Source organism: Macrobrachium rosenbergii, chromosome 17, assembly GCF_040412425.1.
Source record: "Macrobrachium rosenbergii isolate ZJJX-2024 chromosome 17, ASM4041242v1, whole genome shotgun sequence".
In the NCBI taxonomy this organism is placed as follows: Eukaryota; Metazoa; Arthropoda; class Malacostraca; order Decapoda; family Palaemonidae; genus Macrobrachium; species Macrobrachium rosenbergii.
In genome coordinates, this window is record NC_089757.1 from 23,965,615 (window position 1) to 23,980,371 (window position 14,757).

At 44.4% G+C, this 14,757-nt stretch overlaps 1 protein-coding gene and 1 long non-coding RNA gene across 2 annotated transcripts; both read right to left on the minus strand.

Annotated features, from left to right (window-relative positions):
* Window positions 1–234: 234 nt before the first annotated feature.
* Window positions 235–7,832, minus strand: LOC136847598 (serine/arginine repetitive matrix protein 1-like). The gene is made up of 9 exons (XM_067119314.1): window positions 7,102–7,832; window positions 6,699–6,939; window positions 6,379–6,531; window positions 5,742–5,943; window positions 5,141–5,586; window positions 4,698–4,992; window positions 3,093–3,554; window positions 1,699–2,563; window positions 235–406 (listed from the first exon to the last, which is right to left on the minus strand). Exons 1-9 carry the CDS (start codon window positions 7,830–7,832, stop codon window positions 235–237), a joined length of 3,567 nt encoding a protein of 1,188 aa, XP_066975415.1.
* A 1,271-nt stretch (window positions 7,833–9,103) lies between these two features.
* LOC136847790 (uncharacterized) lies at window positions 9,104–12,959 on the minus strand. Its single transcript, XR_010855840.1, has 3 exons — window positions 12,778–12,959; window positions 10,705–10,825; window positions 9,104–9,774 (listed from the first exon to the last, which is right to left on the minus strand). It is a non-coding gene; the product is annotated as an uncharacterized lncRNA (long non-coding RNA).
* Window positions 12,960–14,757: the final 1,798 nt, after the last annotated feature.

The window sequence follows — 14,757 nt, forward strand, 5'->3', positions numbered from 1 at the left end:
AGAGGACCCCTTTGATTTTGCTGCTATTGTTGCAGTCTTTTTCCCGCAGGCTTCTTTTAAATGCAGCAGCATCCCTTTTCTCTGTACAAAGTTGGAGGTACTTCTATGATAATGACAGCTATCTGTCGCAGCTGTTTTGTTGCTGGCAGTGCTCCTCCTGTAAACATCCCCTCTTATGTTGTTACTTGATAGTGTGCCATTTCTTGTAAAAGGCAGGTAAATAGATGATTATTACTAATGTGGTTGCAGTTTTCTCTGTTGACTGATGCTACTGGAAGGTTCTTCGCCATATCTTACAGGCCCTCTTGGTGTGCTGTTGCCGCTGTCTCTCTCTACTGCAAGCCTTCTTATTTGAGCTGTTGTTTCTTCATCATTGTGCGCTTCTGGAATACTTTTGCCCGTTCTTCTGCAAGATATTTTGCTCTTTACTAATTAGTCAGATTTTCTTCTGCAGGCCTTTCTTTGTTGCTGGCAGAGTTGAAGGAAGTGCTGTTTTATTTTGCAGCATTCTTTGATGTTGCTGAGCGAGTTTTCAACGCCATGGAGCAGCTTTTTTTAGTATGCCTCTAAAGTACTGAAATATGTTTTGTCTTTTTTGCCGTTGCCTCTTTGGCTACTGGATTGCCCTTCATTCTTCTGTTTGATCTTTTTCACCCGGTATAGCTTTTATTGTTGTAGTATCATTTCTTCTGAAAGTTCTTTGTAGCTAAATAGGTATAGCTTTTATTGTTGTAGTATCATTTCTTCTACAGAGAAGTTCTTTGTAGCTAAATAGCTAAGTGTCATTTTCTTGTGTAGACTCTTTAAGATGTTTCTGTTGGGAAAGCCTTCCTGTGTATTTTGCTCCCCAACAGTGGTCCATTCTTTGCATGACAATTTGCAGATGCTGCGAGATATTTACTGAAGTCCATTTGTTTCTGGAAGGTGCAGTTTTATTCTATTTTGACTTGATGTGAAGGTTGGTTCCATTCATTTACTACTGTGAATGACGTTTATTCTGACTTCTTTACTCTCTCATGATGGAAGTGATGTGAGAGAGGTTGGTTCCATTCATTTACTACTGTGAATGACGTTTATTCTGACTTCTTTACTCTCTCATGATGGAAGTGCTATCTTTACTACCAGGCCTGATGATATTGCTCCTCTTGCCTGCCATTTCTGACTGTTGCTGCCAAACCACCCCTTAGCTCTTCAGACATTTTAGCAAATCCCCATTTGCTGTTTGTTAATGATGCCTAGAGAAAAGCTGTTATTATTTTGCTGTTTCCATACTACTGGAAATGTAGATTTTTTCTTGGGGACACTGCTGTATTTTTTCCGGCCCCTTTGGATGTTGTGGAGTGTGTTGTTTCTTCTGCAGGCCCTTTGGGTGTTGTGGAGAGTGTAGTTTCTTCTGCAGGTCCCGTTGGGTGTTGTGGAGAGTGTCGTTTCTTCTGCAGGCCCTTTTGGTGTGTTGTGGAGAGTGTAGTTTCTTCTGCAGGCCCTTTGGGTGTTGTGTCCCTTTGGGTGTTGTGGAGACTGTCGTTTCTTCTGCAGGCCCTTTTGGGTGTTGTGGAGAGTGTCGTTTCTTCTGCAGGCCCTTTTGGGTGTTGTGGAGAGTGTCGTTTCTTCTGCAGGTCCCGTTGGGTGTTGTGGAGAGTGTCGTTTCTTCTGCAGGTCCCGTTGGGTGTTGTGGAGAGCGTAGTTTCTTCTGCAGGCCCTTTGGGTGTTGTGGAAGTGTCGTTTCTTCTGCAGGCCCTTTGGGTGTTTGTGTCCCTTTGGGTGTTGTGGAGACTGTCATTTCTTCTGCAGGCCCTTTTGCGGGTGTTGTGGAGAATGTCGTTTCTTCGTTCTACCAGGCCCTTTTGGGTGTTATGGAGAGCGTCGTTTCTTCTGCATGCCCCTTTGGGTGTTGTGGAGAGTGTCGTTTCTTCTGCAGGCCCTTTTGGGTGTTGTGGAGAGGGTCGTTTCTTCTGCAGGCCCTTTTGGGTGTTGTGGAGAGTGTCGTTTCTTCTGCAGGCCCTTTTGGTGGTGTGGAGTGTCGTTTCTTCTGCAGGCCCTTTTTTTGGGTGTTTGTGGAAGTGTCGTTTCTGCAGGCCCTTTTTTGGGTGTTGTGGAAGTGTCGTTTCTTCTGCAGGCCCTTTTGGGTGTTGTGGAGAGTGTCGTTTCTTCTGCAGGCCCTTTTGGGTGTTGTGGAGAGCGTCGTTTCTTCTGCATGCCCCTTTGGGTGTTGTGGAGAGTGTCGTTTCTTCTGCAGGCCCTTTGGGTGTTGTGTCCCTTTGGGTGTTGTGGAGACTGTCATTTCCTTCTGCAGGCCCTTTGGGTGTTGTGGAGAGTGTCGTTTCTTCTGCAGGCCCTTTTGGGTGTTGTGGAGGCGTCGTTTTCTTCTGCATGCCCCTTTGGTGTTGTAGAGTGTCGTTTCTTCTGCAGGCCCTTTGGGTGTTGTGTCCCTTTGGGTGTTGCGAGACTGTCATTTCTTCTGCAGGCCCTTTTGGGTGTTGTGGAGAGCGTCGTTTCTTCTGCATGCCCCTTTGGGTGTTGTGGAAGTGTCGTTTCTTCTGCAGGCCCTTTGGGTGTTGTGTCCCTTTGGGTGTTGTGGAGACTGTCATTTCTTCTGCAGGCCCTTTTGGGTGTTGTGGAGAGTGTCGTTTCTTCTGCAGGCCCTTTTGGGTGTTGTGGAGAGCGTCGTTTCTTCTGCATGCCCCTTTGGGTGTTGTGGAGAGTGTCGTTTCTTCTGCAGGCCCTTTGGGTGTTGTGTCCCTTTGGGTGTTGTGGAGACTGTCATTTCTTCTGCAGGCCCTTTTGGGTGTTGTGGAGAGTGTCGTTTCTTCTGCAGGTCCCGTTGGGTGTTGTGGAGAGTGTAGTTTCTTCTGCAGGCCCTTTGGTGTTATTGGAGACTATCGTTTTCTTCTGCAGGCCCTTTTTGGGTGTTATTGGAGTGTCGTTTCTTCTGCAGGCCCTTTTTGGGTGTTATTGAAGTGTCGTTTCTTCTGCAGGCCCTTTTGGGTGTTGTGGAAGTGTCGTTTCTTCTGCAGGCCCCTTTTTGGGTGTTGTGGAAGTGTCGTTTCTTCTGCAGGTCCGTTGGGTGTTGTGGAGAGTGTCGTTTCTTCTGCAGGTCGTTGGGTGTTGTGGAGAGTGTCGTTTCTTCTGCAGGCCCTTTTGGGTGTTGTTGTGGATAAGTCGTTTCTTCTGCAATTCCTTTTTTGGGTGTTGTGAAGTGTCGTTTTCTTCTGCAGGCCCTTTTGGGTGTTGTGGAGAGTGTCGTTTCTTCTGCGGGTCCGTTGAATTGTTGTGGAGGCGTAGTTTTCTTCTACCAGGCCCTTTGGGTGTTGTGTCCCTTTTGGGTGTTATTGGAGACTGTCGTTTTCTTCTGCAGGCCTTTTTTTGGGTGTTGTGGAAGTGTCGTTTCTTCTGCAGGCCCTTTTTGGGTGTTGTGGAATTGTCGTTTCTTCTGCAGGCCCTTTTGGGTGTTGTGGAGAGTGTCGTTTCTTCTGCAGGCCCTTTTGGTGTTGTGATGTCGTTTCTTCTGCAGGCCCTTTTGGGTGTTGTGGAGAGTGTCGTTTCTTCTGCAGGCCCTTTTGGGTGTTGTGGAGAGTGTCGTTTCTTCTGCAGGCCCTTTTGGGTGTTGTGGAAGTCTTCGTTTCTTCTGCAGGCCTTTTTGGGTGTTGTGGAGAGTGTCGTTTCTTCTGCAGGCCCTTTTGGGTGTTGTGGAGAGTGTCGTTTCTTCTGCAGGCCCTTTTGGGTGTTGTGGAGAGTGTCGTTTCTTCTGCAGGCCCTTTTGGGTGTTGTGGAGAGTGTCGTTTCTTCTGCAGGCCCTTTTGGGTGTTGTGGAGAGTGTCGTTTCTTCTGCAGGCCCTTTTGGGTGTTGTGGAGAGTGTCGTTTCTTCTGCAGGCCCGTTTGGGTGTTGTGGAAGTGTCGTTTCTTCTGCAGGCCGCTTTTGCGATTGTTGTGGAGAGTGTCGTTTCTTCTGCAGGCCCTTTTGGGTGTGGAAGTGTCGTTTCTTCTGCTAGGCCCTTTTGGGTGTTGAAGTGTCCGTTTCTTCACAGGCCCTTTTGGGTGTTGTGGAGAGTGTCGTTTCTTCTGCAGGTGCTTTTGGGTGTTGTGGAGAGTGTCGTTTCTTCTGCAGGCCCTTTTGGGTGTTGATGGAGAGTGTCGTTTCTTCTGCAGGCCCCTTTGGGTGTTGTGGAGAGTGTCGTTTTTCTTCTGCAGGCCCCTTTGGGTGTTGTGGAGAGAGTGCGTTTCTTCTGCAGGCCCTTTTGGGTGTTGTGGAGAGTGTCGTTTCTTCTGCAGGCCCTTTTGGTGTTGTGGAGAGTCGTTTCTTCTGCAGGCCCTTTTGGGTGTTGTGGGAGAGTGTCGTTTCTTCTGCAGGCCCTTTTGGGTGTTGTGGAGAGAGTCGTTTCTTCTGCAGGCCCTTTTGGGTGTTGTGGAGAGTGTCGTTCTTCTGCAGGCCCTTTTGGGTGTTGTGGAGTGTCGTTTCTTCTGCAGGCCCTTTTGGGTATTTGTGGAGAGTGTCGTTTCTTCTGCAGGCCCTTTTGGGTGGTGTGAAGTGTCGTTTCTTCTGCAGGCCTTTTTGGGTGTTGTGAGTGTCGTTTCTTCTGATTCCCTTTTGGGTGTTGTGGAAGTGTCGTTTCTTCTGCAGGCCCTTTTGGGTGTTGTGGAGAGTGTCGTTTCTTCTGCAGGCCCTTTTGGGTGTTGTGGAGAGTGTCGTTTCTTCTGCAGGCCCTTTTGGGTGTTGTGGAGAGTGTCGTTTCTTCTGCAGGCCCTTTTGGGTGTTGTGGAAGCGTCGTTTCTTCCATGCCCCTTTGGGTGTTGGCGGAGTCGTTTTCTTCTGCAGGCCTTTGGGTGTTGTGTCCCCTTTGGGTGTTGTGGAGACTGTCATTTCTTCTGCAGGCCCTTTTTGGGTGTTGTGAAGTGTCGTTTTCTTCTGCAGGTCTTACGTTGGGTGTTGTGGAGTGTGATTTCTTCTGCAGGCCCTTTGGGTGTTGTGGAGACTGTCGTTTCTTCTGCAGGCCCTTTTGGGTGTTGTGGAGAGTGTCGTTTCTTGACCCTTTTGGGTGTTGTGGTGTCGTTTCTTCTGCAGGCCCTTTTGGGTGTTGTGGAGTGTCGTTTCTTCTGCAGGCCCTTTTGGGTGTTGTGGAGAGTGTCGTTTCTTCTGCAGGCCCTTTTGGGTGTTGTGCAGAGTGTCGTTTCTTCTGCAGGCCCTTTTTGGGTGTTGTGGAGAGTGTCGTTTTCTTCTGCAGGTCCCCGTTGGGTGTTGTAGGCAGTTTCTTCTGCAGGCCCTTTGGGTGTTGTCCTTTGGGTGTTGTGGAGACTGTCGTTTCTTCTGCCAGGCCTTTTTGGGTGTTGTGGAGAGTGTCGTTTCTTCTGCAGGCCCTTTTGGGTGTTATGGAAGTGTCGTTTCTTCTGCAGGCCTTTTGGGTGTGTGAGGGTGAGTTCTGGGCCCTTTTGGGTGTTGTGGAGAGAGTCGTTTCTTCTGCAGGCCCTTTTGGGTGTTGTGGAAGTGTCGTTTCTTCTACCCAGGCCCTTTTGGGTGTTGTGGAAATTAATGGTTTCTTCTGCCAGGCCCTTTTTGGGTGTTGTGGAGAGTGTCGTTTCTTCTGCAGGCCCTTTTGGGTGTTGTGGAGTGTCGTTTCTTCTGCAGGCCCTTTTGGTGTTGTGGAGAGTGTCGTTTCTTCTGCAGGCCCTTTTGGGTGTTGTGGAGAGAGTCGTTTCTTCTGCAGGCCCTTTTGGGTGTTGTAAGAGTGTCGTTTCTTCTGCAGGCCCTTTTTGGGTGTTGTGGAGAGTGTCGTTTCTTCTGCAGGCCCTTTTGGGTGTTGCCAGAGAGTGTCGTTTCTTCTGCAGGCCCTTTTGGGTGTTGTGGAGAGTGTCGTTTCTTCTGCAGGCCCTTTTAGATTGTTGTGGAAGTGTCGTTTCTTCTGCAGGCCCTTTTGGGTGTTGTGAGAGTGTCGTTTCTTCTGCAGGCCCTTTTGGGTGTTGTGGAGAGTGTCGTTTCTTCTGCAGGCCCTTTTGGGTGTTGTGGGTGTCGTTTCTTCTGCAGGCCCTTTTGGGTGTTGTGAGAGTGTCGTTTCTTCTGCAGGAAGCCTTTTGGGTGTTGTGGAGAGTGGTTCTTCTGCAGGCCCTTTTGGGTGTTGTGGAAGTGTCGTTTCTTCTGCAGGCCCTTTTTGGGTGTGTAGTGGAGAGAGTCGTTTTCTTCTGCAGGCCCTTTTAGATTGTTGTGTGGAGAGTGTGTTTCTTCTGCAGGCCCTTTTGGAGCATTGTGGAGAGTCGTTTCTTCTGCAGGCCCTTTTGGGTGTTGTGGAGAGTGTCGTTTCTTCTGCAGGCCCTTTGGGTGTTGTGGAGACTGTCATTTCTTCTGCAGGCCCTTTTGGGTGTTGTGGAGTGTCATTTCTTCTGCAGGCCCTTTTGGGTGTTGTGGAGAGTGTCATTTTCTTCTGCAGGCCCTTTTTGGGTGTGGAGAGTGTCGTTTTTCTTCTGCAGGTCCCGTTGGGTGTTGTGGAGAGTGTCGTTTCTTCTGCAGGTCCCGTTGGGTGTTGTGGAGAGTGTCGTTTCTTCTGCAGGCCCTTTTGGGTGTTGTGGAGAGTGTCGTTTCTTCTGCAGGCCCTTTTGGGTGTTGTGGAGAGTGTCGTTTCTTCTGCAGGCCCTTTTGGGTGTTGTGGAGAGTGTCGTTTCTTCTGCAGGCCCTTTGGGTGTTGTGGAGACTGTCGTTTCTTCTGCAGGCCCTTTTGGGTGTTGTGGAGAGTGTCGTTTCTTCTGCAGGCGCCCCGGGTGTTGTGGAGTGTGTCGTTTCTTCTACTGCAGGCCCTTTTGGGTGTTGTGGAGCGTCCGTTTCTTCTGCAGGCCCTTTTGGGTGTTGTGGAGAGCGTCGTTTTCTTCTGCATGCCCCTTTGGGTGTTGTGGAGATAGTCGTTTCGTTTCTTCTGAAGGCCCCTTTGGGTGTTGTGGAGTGTGTGTCGTTTCTTCTGCGAAAATTTGGGTGTTGTGGGGGTGTCGTTTCTTCTGCAGGCCCTTTGGGTGTTGTGGAAAGTCATTTCTTCTGCAGGCCCTTTTGGGTGTTGTGGAGAGTGTCCTTTCTTCTGCAGGCCCTTTTGGGTGTTGTGGAGAGTGTCGTTTCTTCTGCAGGCCCTTTTGGGTGTTGTGGAGAGTGTCGTTTCTTCTGCAGGCCCTTTGGGTGTTGTGGAGGTGTCGTTTCTTTCTGCAGGCCCTTTTGGGTGTGTTGTGGAAAGTCGTTTCTTCTGCAGGCCCTTTGGGTGTTAGTGATGTCGTTTCTTCTGCAGGCCCTTTTGGTGTTGTGGAGTGTGTCGTTTCTTCTGCAGGCCCTTTTGGGTGTTGTGGAGAGCGTCGTTTCTTCTGCAGGCCCTTTTGGGTGTTGTGGAGAGCGTCGTTTCTTCTGCATGCCCCTTTGGGTGTTGTGGAGATAGTCGTTTCTTCTGAAGGCCCTTTTGGGTGTTGTGGAGTGTGTCGTTTCTTCTGCAGGCCCTTTTTTTGGGTGTTGTGGAGGCGTGGTTCTTCTGCAGACGCACTTTTTGGGTGTTGTGGAGAGCGTCGTTTCTTCTGCATGCCCCTTTGGGTGTTGTGGAGATAGTCGTTTCTTCTGAAGGCCCCTTTGGGTGTGGAGTGTGTCGTTTCTTACAGGCCCGCTTTTGGGTGTTATTGAGTGTCGTTTCTTCTGCAGGCCCTTTTGGGTGTTGTGGAAATCGTTTGCTTCTGCAGGCCCTTTTGGGTGTTGTGGAAGCGTCGTTTCTTCTGCATGCCTTTGGGTGTTGTGAGAATGATCGTTTCCTGAAGGCCCCTTTGGGTGTTGTGGAGTGTGTCGTTTCTTCTGCAGGCCCCTTTGGGTGTTGTGGAAAGTCATTTCTTCTGCAGGCCGCTTTTGGGTGTTGTGGAGTGTCGTTTTCTTCTGCAGGCCCCTTTGGGTGTTGTGGAGGGTGTCGTTTCTTCACGGGCCACTTTTGGGTGTTGTGGAGAGTGTCGTTTCTTCTGCAGGCCCTTTTGGGTGTTGTGGAGAGTGTCGTTTCTTCTGCCGAGCCCTTTTGCAGGTGTTGTGGAGAGGTATCGTTTCTTCTGCAGGCCTTTTGGGTGTTGTGGAGTGTCGTTTCTTTCTGCAGGCCCTTTGGGTGTTGTGGAAGTGTCTCTCGTTTCTTCTGCGGCCCTTTTTAGATTGATTGTGGAAGTCGTTTCTTCTGCAGGCCCTTTGGGTGTTGTGGAGAGAGTCGTTTCTTCTGCAGGCCCTTTTGGGTGTTGTGGAGAGTGTCGTTTCTTCTGCAGGCCCTTTTTGGGTGTTGTGGGTGTGTCGTTTCTTCTGCAGGCCCTTTTGGGTGTTGTGGAGAGCGTCGTTTCTTCTGCAGGCCCTTTTTTGGGTGTTGTGGAGCGTCGTTTCTTCTGCATGCCCCTTTGGGTGTTGTGGAGATAGTCGTTTCTTCTGAAGGCCCCTTTGGGTGTTGTGGAGTGTGTCGTTTCTTCTGCAGGCCCCTTTGGGTGTTGTGGAGGGTGTCGTTTCTTCTGCAGGCCCCTTTGGGTGTTGTGGAGGGAGTCATTTCTTCTGCAGGCCCCTTTGGGTGTTGTGGAGAGTGTCGTTTTCTTCTGCAGGCCCCTTTGGGTGTTGTGGAGAGTGTTGTTTCTTCTGCAGGCCCCTTTGGGTGTTGTGGAGAGTGTTGTTTCTTCTGCAGGCCCCTTTGGGTGTTGTGGAGAGTGTTTCTTCTGCAGGCCCCTTTGGGTGTTGTGGAGAGAGTCGTTTCTTCTTCAGGGCCCTTTTGGGTGTTGTGTGGAGGTGTAGTTTTCCTCTGCAGGCCCTTTTGGGTGTTGTGGAGGAGTCCGTTTCTTCTGCAGGCCTTTGGGTGTTGTGGAAGTGTCGTTTTTCTTCTGCAGGCCCCTTTGGGTGTTGTGGAGACTGTTGTTTCTTCTGCAGGCTTTTTAATTTTTTCCTGGATTAGCCACCTTTCTTCATGAAACTTTCGATGCTGACCTGTTGAAACTGCCATATTTTTAGTTGTTCCTGTCATTAAAACTAATCTCTACTGCAGGTTCCTTTTGATATTATTGCTTCTGGGAGTGCCCCATCTTTTGCAGGCAAGACACTTTAGAGCAATTTTTGCCCGCTACCTGGCTGTTGATAATTGGAATGTCATTTCTCCTATTACTCTAAGATTTTTGTTTTTACTTACTTTTTTGTATTTTATCACTTCTTTTGCTGTACATAGTTTTCCTCTACAGAACATTTCTTCAGCAGTTTACCTGTTGCTGCTGGAAGTACTCTATTTCCCTCTGCTAGCTCTCTTACAACATGGTACGAGTGTCTTCTTTCCTGACGCTACTGGAAACTCTGCCTTATGTTTTTTTTATGCTGCTTTGTGGAAACAGTTGTTGCTTTCTTTCTTGGAGGCCCTTTTATTATTCCTGCTGAAAATCCATGTTTTCTGCCAGTCCTTTTTGCTGCAGGGTAGAGGGCCATTTCTTAGAGATCTTTTGCTGCTGGAGTGCTAGTTATCTGCATGCCCTAGGTGCTGCTGTGCATTGTTGCTGGACTGCGTGTATCTAGAGCCTATTGCCATCTCTTTGAAGGCCCTTAAGCGGAGGTGCTACTGCTTCAGAGAACAAGGGTATTAAACCTTTCTAATGAATACTTTCTTCTTGCAGTGATGTTGCTCATGAAGCCTGATCTTCTAACAAAGGGCGTAGTTGCTGTTGCTTCAGTCCTCTGATTAGCTGCTGCTGTTGTGTTGCTACTGCATCAGGCCACATTGTCCCGCCACTGCTGATGTTTGCGTTAATTTTTCGTTCCTAATTTTCACTACCATCTGGAAAGAAAATTTTTCATATATTCTAAAACTCCATTTTGTATTCTATAAATGAATAAAAATATAAGGCTTAATAAGCATTTTCATTAACCTCAGTGCTCTAGAGGATTGTATATTCCATGGTGAAGAAAAATACTATTGCTGAAAGTATAAAAATGAAGTTTTAAATCCTGTGAAATGAAATGGGAGAACATTCAGCTCAGTTAAAAACTTTGGTACTCGATGTAAAAAATAACCAGGTATTTGAAGTCAAAAGAAATACTCTCCCTCTTACTGAAGCAAATATCTTGTTAAACAGGAAAAAACTATTGACAATTCATTCAAATGTGATGTTAACCTGAATCCATGAATAATCATTATTAAAGGGGACATTTTTATTCATGGTTTCATTTTAACTTCTCACTCTATGAAGAGAAAAATTTGAGGAAACGCAATGCTTCCCTTGCCCCACATGCTTCTCTTGCCCCCACACTCAAGGAAAGTTTAATTTACTTAAAACATCCACAGGCTTTATACCATGCAACTACAGTATATAAATAACACACAGGGTCACAAGAATACTTCTCAGGAAAATCTCATAAATTTTCCTGACGTTAAGAAAATATTCGTAATTTTTAAAAAATCCTGTAACCTCTAAGGAAGTGCGCTTTTGTATTAGGACACTGACCCTTCTCTCAGATCTTCATTGTTTTTTGAAGGTCAGATAAAAATGCTAAAGAAATTATTTCATGTAACTTCTTCCACATTACACAGCTATGCACTTGAGGTTTGTCCTATAGTCTTGCCAACCTCAAGGTAAATGTAAAGGATAAAAAAAAGATATGGCAGGTATTAATGTACAGAAAAAGAGCACCTTAAGGAAAAAGCTTAAATTCATGGTAATTTATAGTGCAACAAAATATCTAACAAGAGCACAGCTTAATCTCTCACCTTGGTAAAATGTTTCCCTGAAGACTGGTGAATGAACTGTCGTTTAAAATCGTATCCAACACCATTTTCAACTTTCAGGCAACAACTTCCTATTGTAGTTTTAAGCGTAGATAGACAAAGCCTGTAAAAATGTCAATGTTAGTTCGTAACCAGACTAAGTAGTTGAGCAAATTATCAAATCCGTAATAATGAAGAATGCTTATTACGCTTAAATTCATCAAGAACTTGCTCTATTCGTTCATGGTCCATATTATTCATCTAAAAGATTTTTATAATATAGGTGTTCATTTTAGCATATAGTACTAAATGAGAGTATCTCTAACCCAACCATACATTTGACAGGCCTTGATTAAAAGAAGAAGAAGAAAAAAACAAGCTTCAACGTTTCAGGTAGGTTGTAAATTCAGAACAATTTGCCGTTAGCTTATACTAGTAACCTGGAGTACAACACGGGAAAAGGTAACTTATGTTTACTTAAAAATTTATTTTTCATCAAGAAATTTATTTAAACAAAAGCTCGTGTAGCTTCCAATTCTAGTTTCCTGGTAAAAATTATCTACATCCTTGTATAGCATCCGCTGATCTGCCTCTGAACGTAAATAAACAATCTGCGGAAAAATTACAATTAAGCATCATCACTGTTTCAAGATTAATAAACAGCAATGAGCACAAAAGATAGAACGACTAGCTAATAGGGTAGTGTACCCGGAATGAATAAGGCAGCCCGTATGAAGAGTAAATATGCTTGTAAATGATTAACGTAAAATTTGATAAGCTACATGATTATAATTCCAAACTAATAGGAACTAATAGGATATTAAAGACATTCTCCCACTAGTTTCAAAGAGATTAATATGCGGCAACCCACAAAATATTCGGCGCAAGTATCGTATGCGGGTCTAAAGGTTTGGCTACGTCAGAGACAAGCTGGAAGAAGCTCCACGAAGTTATTTGTTATATGCACCAAAACTGAAGAGCCTGAAACACTAATCTGCCCGAGCTTTAATTAAAAACAATTTTCCAGAATCCTTCAGGCAACACCTAACTTGCTATAAAAGATAATAGACTTTAGTACACCAGCAACCTTTAAAGAAAAATCCTTCCTGAAAAATCAGCCCGCACTATGAAGCACTGTGGTCCGTGATAAGCTACGTTTTGAAATATTTAAAATACTGTGTTTGGGCAAAATTAATACGTTACTCAGTGCAGTATATGCTTCAGTAGTTTATGAAATTAAGATGTTTTAAAGTGATTGCCATTTCTAAATGAGCAAAATAAAACTGCAATCTTCATCAAAAGCCTGTGATTGACATTGCTTACAATATACCTCAAGATAACACAGCTTTAGGAAAGATATGTAGAGTGCAGTGCATTTTCTATGAAGCAGTTCTACCAGGTTAAACATGGAAAAAACAATCTACCGAAGGACGTAAAGACTCGAATATGCAGGGAAGACAGAAGCTAAAAAGAACAAAAGAAAGGTGCACATTAAGATTTAAAAAAATTTAATTACTTTAGATTTAAGAAATATATATACTACAATTACAGAGAGAAAGCAAGGAACTGGAAATATCGAATTAAAACAGAAAAGGAAATACCCATACCTCATAAAAGTTTGCACGCAGGTTGTACACTTCATCACAATGACTGTCGCTATAATGGTTTACTGAATTAGTTAGAGCTCTAATAATAATATAGTCAAAACTCTGATGAATAAATCAAAGCCCAATTTGTTTAAACCCATTCCTGACTGCACTGGTTGCTTATTGTAAAGTAACAGAGTATGAAACCTAATCGTCAAAACGACGACTTCAAGAAATACACCACACACACTGTACAGGAAAGAGCGTCCATGGAGGAACGTGGAAGACCATAGAGCAATGGAACCAATATGCAATAAATAAACTAGAAGTGACACAGGATACTGTACAACCAATTACGTTGCTTAAAAAAGTCAAGGTAAGAAAAAAACTACCAAAAGAAAAATGTCAGCTTCTTTGACCGAGAGAAGGGCCTCCAAAAAATAAAACCTTTAAAGTGAGAGAAAACATTAGAAGGAAAGGAAAGTCTTACCTCCAGTTACGCCGGGTGGAGTCACAGGGTCTCCATCCTCCCTTCCATCATACAATTTATGATCCAATTCTAATAAATCCCGCACTAAGGCAGATTGATTTCCTCAGTAACCTGCGCGGGAAGCTCGCTGTGAAACTCTTGCATACCCTAGTTGTATCCCATTTCCAAGAATCCACCTTGATCAGTCTGAAACAAAAGCAGGTTCAAGGGAGAGTGAGTTTTTCATTAATAACAGGTTAATTTCTTAAACATCTGGGAATCACCAGTCAGTCTGAAAGTTAATGGGTAACTTCTGCATATATGTATTAAAATATGTTACAACTTCTCCAATGAAATGTTGGATACGTTCAGTACTGGTATATCTGGCAGTTTTGTATAACCTAACCTATCAAGAAGGTGAAGTCTACCAAAAATAATTCCTTGGTCGACCACCAGATCACAGCAAACTAGTTGGGAACCACTGCATTAGGGCAACTTGCAAACTAGACCAGACACTACAGAAAATGTTTGACTTAACATCTTTATGATTTGTTGAAGAAAGCAACCAGTCATTGTATAATTTACAATTATTCATTAGGTGACAGCTTTTTGGGATTGCAGTAACAAGAACATTAAGCTTGGGTTAGCCGAGGCTATTGGTACGTCCACTAAGCTAACTGTTCTACTCGATACAAATTTAGCGTTTTTAAGCTTCAATTTCATTCTAGATATGTATCCTGCTATTATTCAGAAGATCAATCCTTTCCAAATGGAACAAGGCCACGGGCCATTGACTTGAAATTCAAGTGGTTCTTAGTGATACCATTTAAAATTCCTCATATTCAAATAACACCTCCAAGGTGACGCAGCTTGGTGTTGGCTACAATAGGCGTTTACCACGACTTCGTGAGGTAGTTTATCGCGAGGTAGTTTATCGCGAGGTAGTTTATATCAGATTTCTTTGGAGCACAGTTTTATCCTAAATAACAAAAATTACTTTCTTAAGGCAGTCCTTTTTCTGTCATCCTACATTAACTTTTCTATGCCTAAGAAGGGATAAAAGAATGGGCATGCAACCATTGAGGTCGAATGTCTGTTTATTTACAGCACTACTATCTTATATATGAGTACAGAAATTTATTCCAGAGCTATTGATTTCTCCTTTAAATAATAATGTCAACAAAATTCATTGCATGATTACCAAGCATACGTACAACTGCAAGCTAAACAAGTTGATTATCTTCTAACTTGCTAGAGGTAATCAGGGTATTCAACAGAAAATTGGCAGTTTATCCTTAAGCATAACAGTTTATTTATAAATCACTCACAAAAGTGATGGTAGGTAGTAGAAATCATCCAAGTCTTTGTGATCGACCCCTTGGTCCTAAGACTCCAAATCGTTAAGTTTCCACTGACCTAAATGTAGCGTCTTCATTAAATTAGATTTTTTCTTATGAAGAAATCTCAGTTTAAAACATAGGATACAACGAACAAGGTGTCTTAACGCATATGGTGAGAACTTTAAAAGTTTAGGCCCACATTCGAGGTACGATTTCATTCAACCTTAAGCCCTCCTGCCCTAACTTTGAATGAGACCAAGTTACAGTGCTGAGGAGTTTACTAACTTACTTAAATGTACCATGAAGTCAAGAAACATTATATTCTTTCCAACAAAGTGCAGTTGAGAAACAATCAACTATATTTCCTGCACCAATTCTTTTTGGGTGATGCACGGGTTCACAAATACGCATTTAAAAAGTTTAACACATATAATTAATATTTAAGGACACAACAATCATCAAGTTACATTAAGCAAGAAAACATTAACATATTACTGCAAAAATTGACAAAACGTTACGTTACTTCGATAGAGAAAACATAAATGGCCACTGCAAAAAAAGGGGATTTCAGAATATTCTTATGAAGAAATTACTGCAATGGCGACGACAGTTCACGAGGTGATGGGGCTGGATTTTGAGAACCTCTTCTCTAACTTGCGCT

What these genes read in the sequence shown, in the direction of transcription:
- LOC136847598 (XM_067119314.1), bottom strand. Translation starts at nt 7,832, where the DNA reads ATGACTTTCCACAACACCCAAAGGGGCCTGCAGAAGAAACGACACACT. An exon ending in TCTGCACAACACCCAAAAGG is followed by an intron (nt 4,993 to 5,140) that starts GCCTGCAGAAGA and finishes AACACCCAAAAG; the next exon opens with GGCCTGCAGAAGAAACGACA. An exon ending in CACAACACCCAAAAGGGCCT is followed by an intron (nt 3,555 to 4,697) that starts GCAGAAGAAACG and finishes AACACCCAAAAG; the next exon opens with GGCCTGCAGAAGAAACGACA.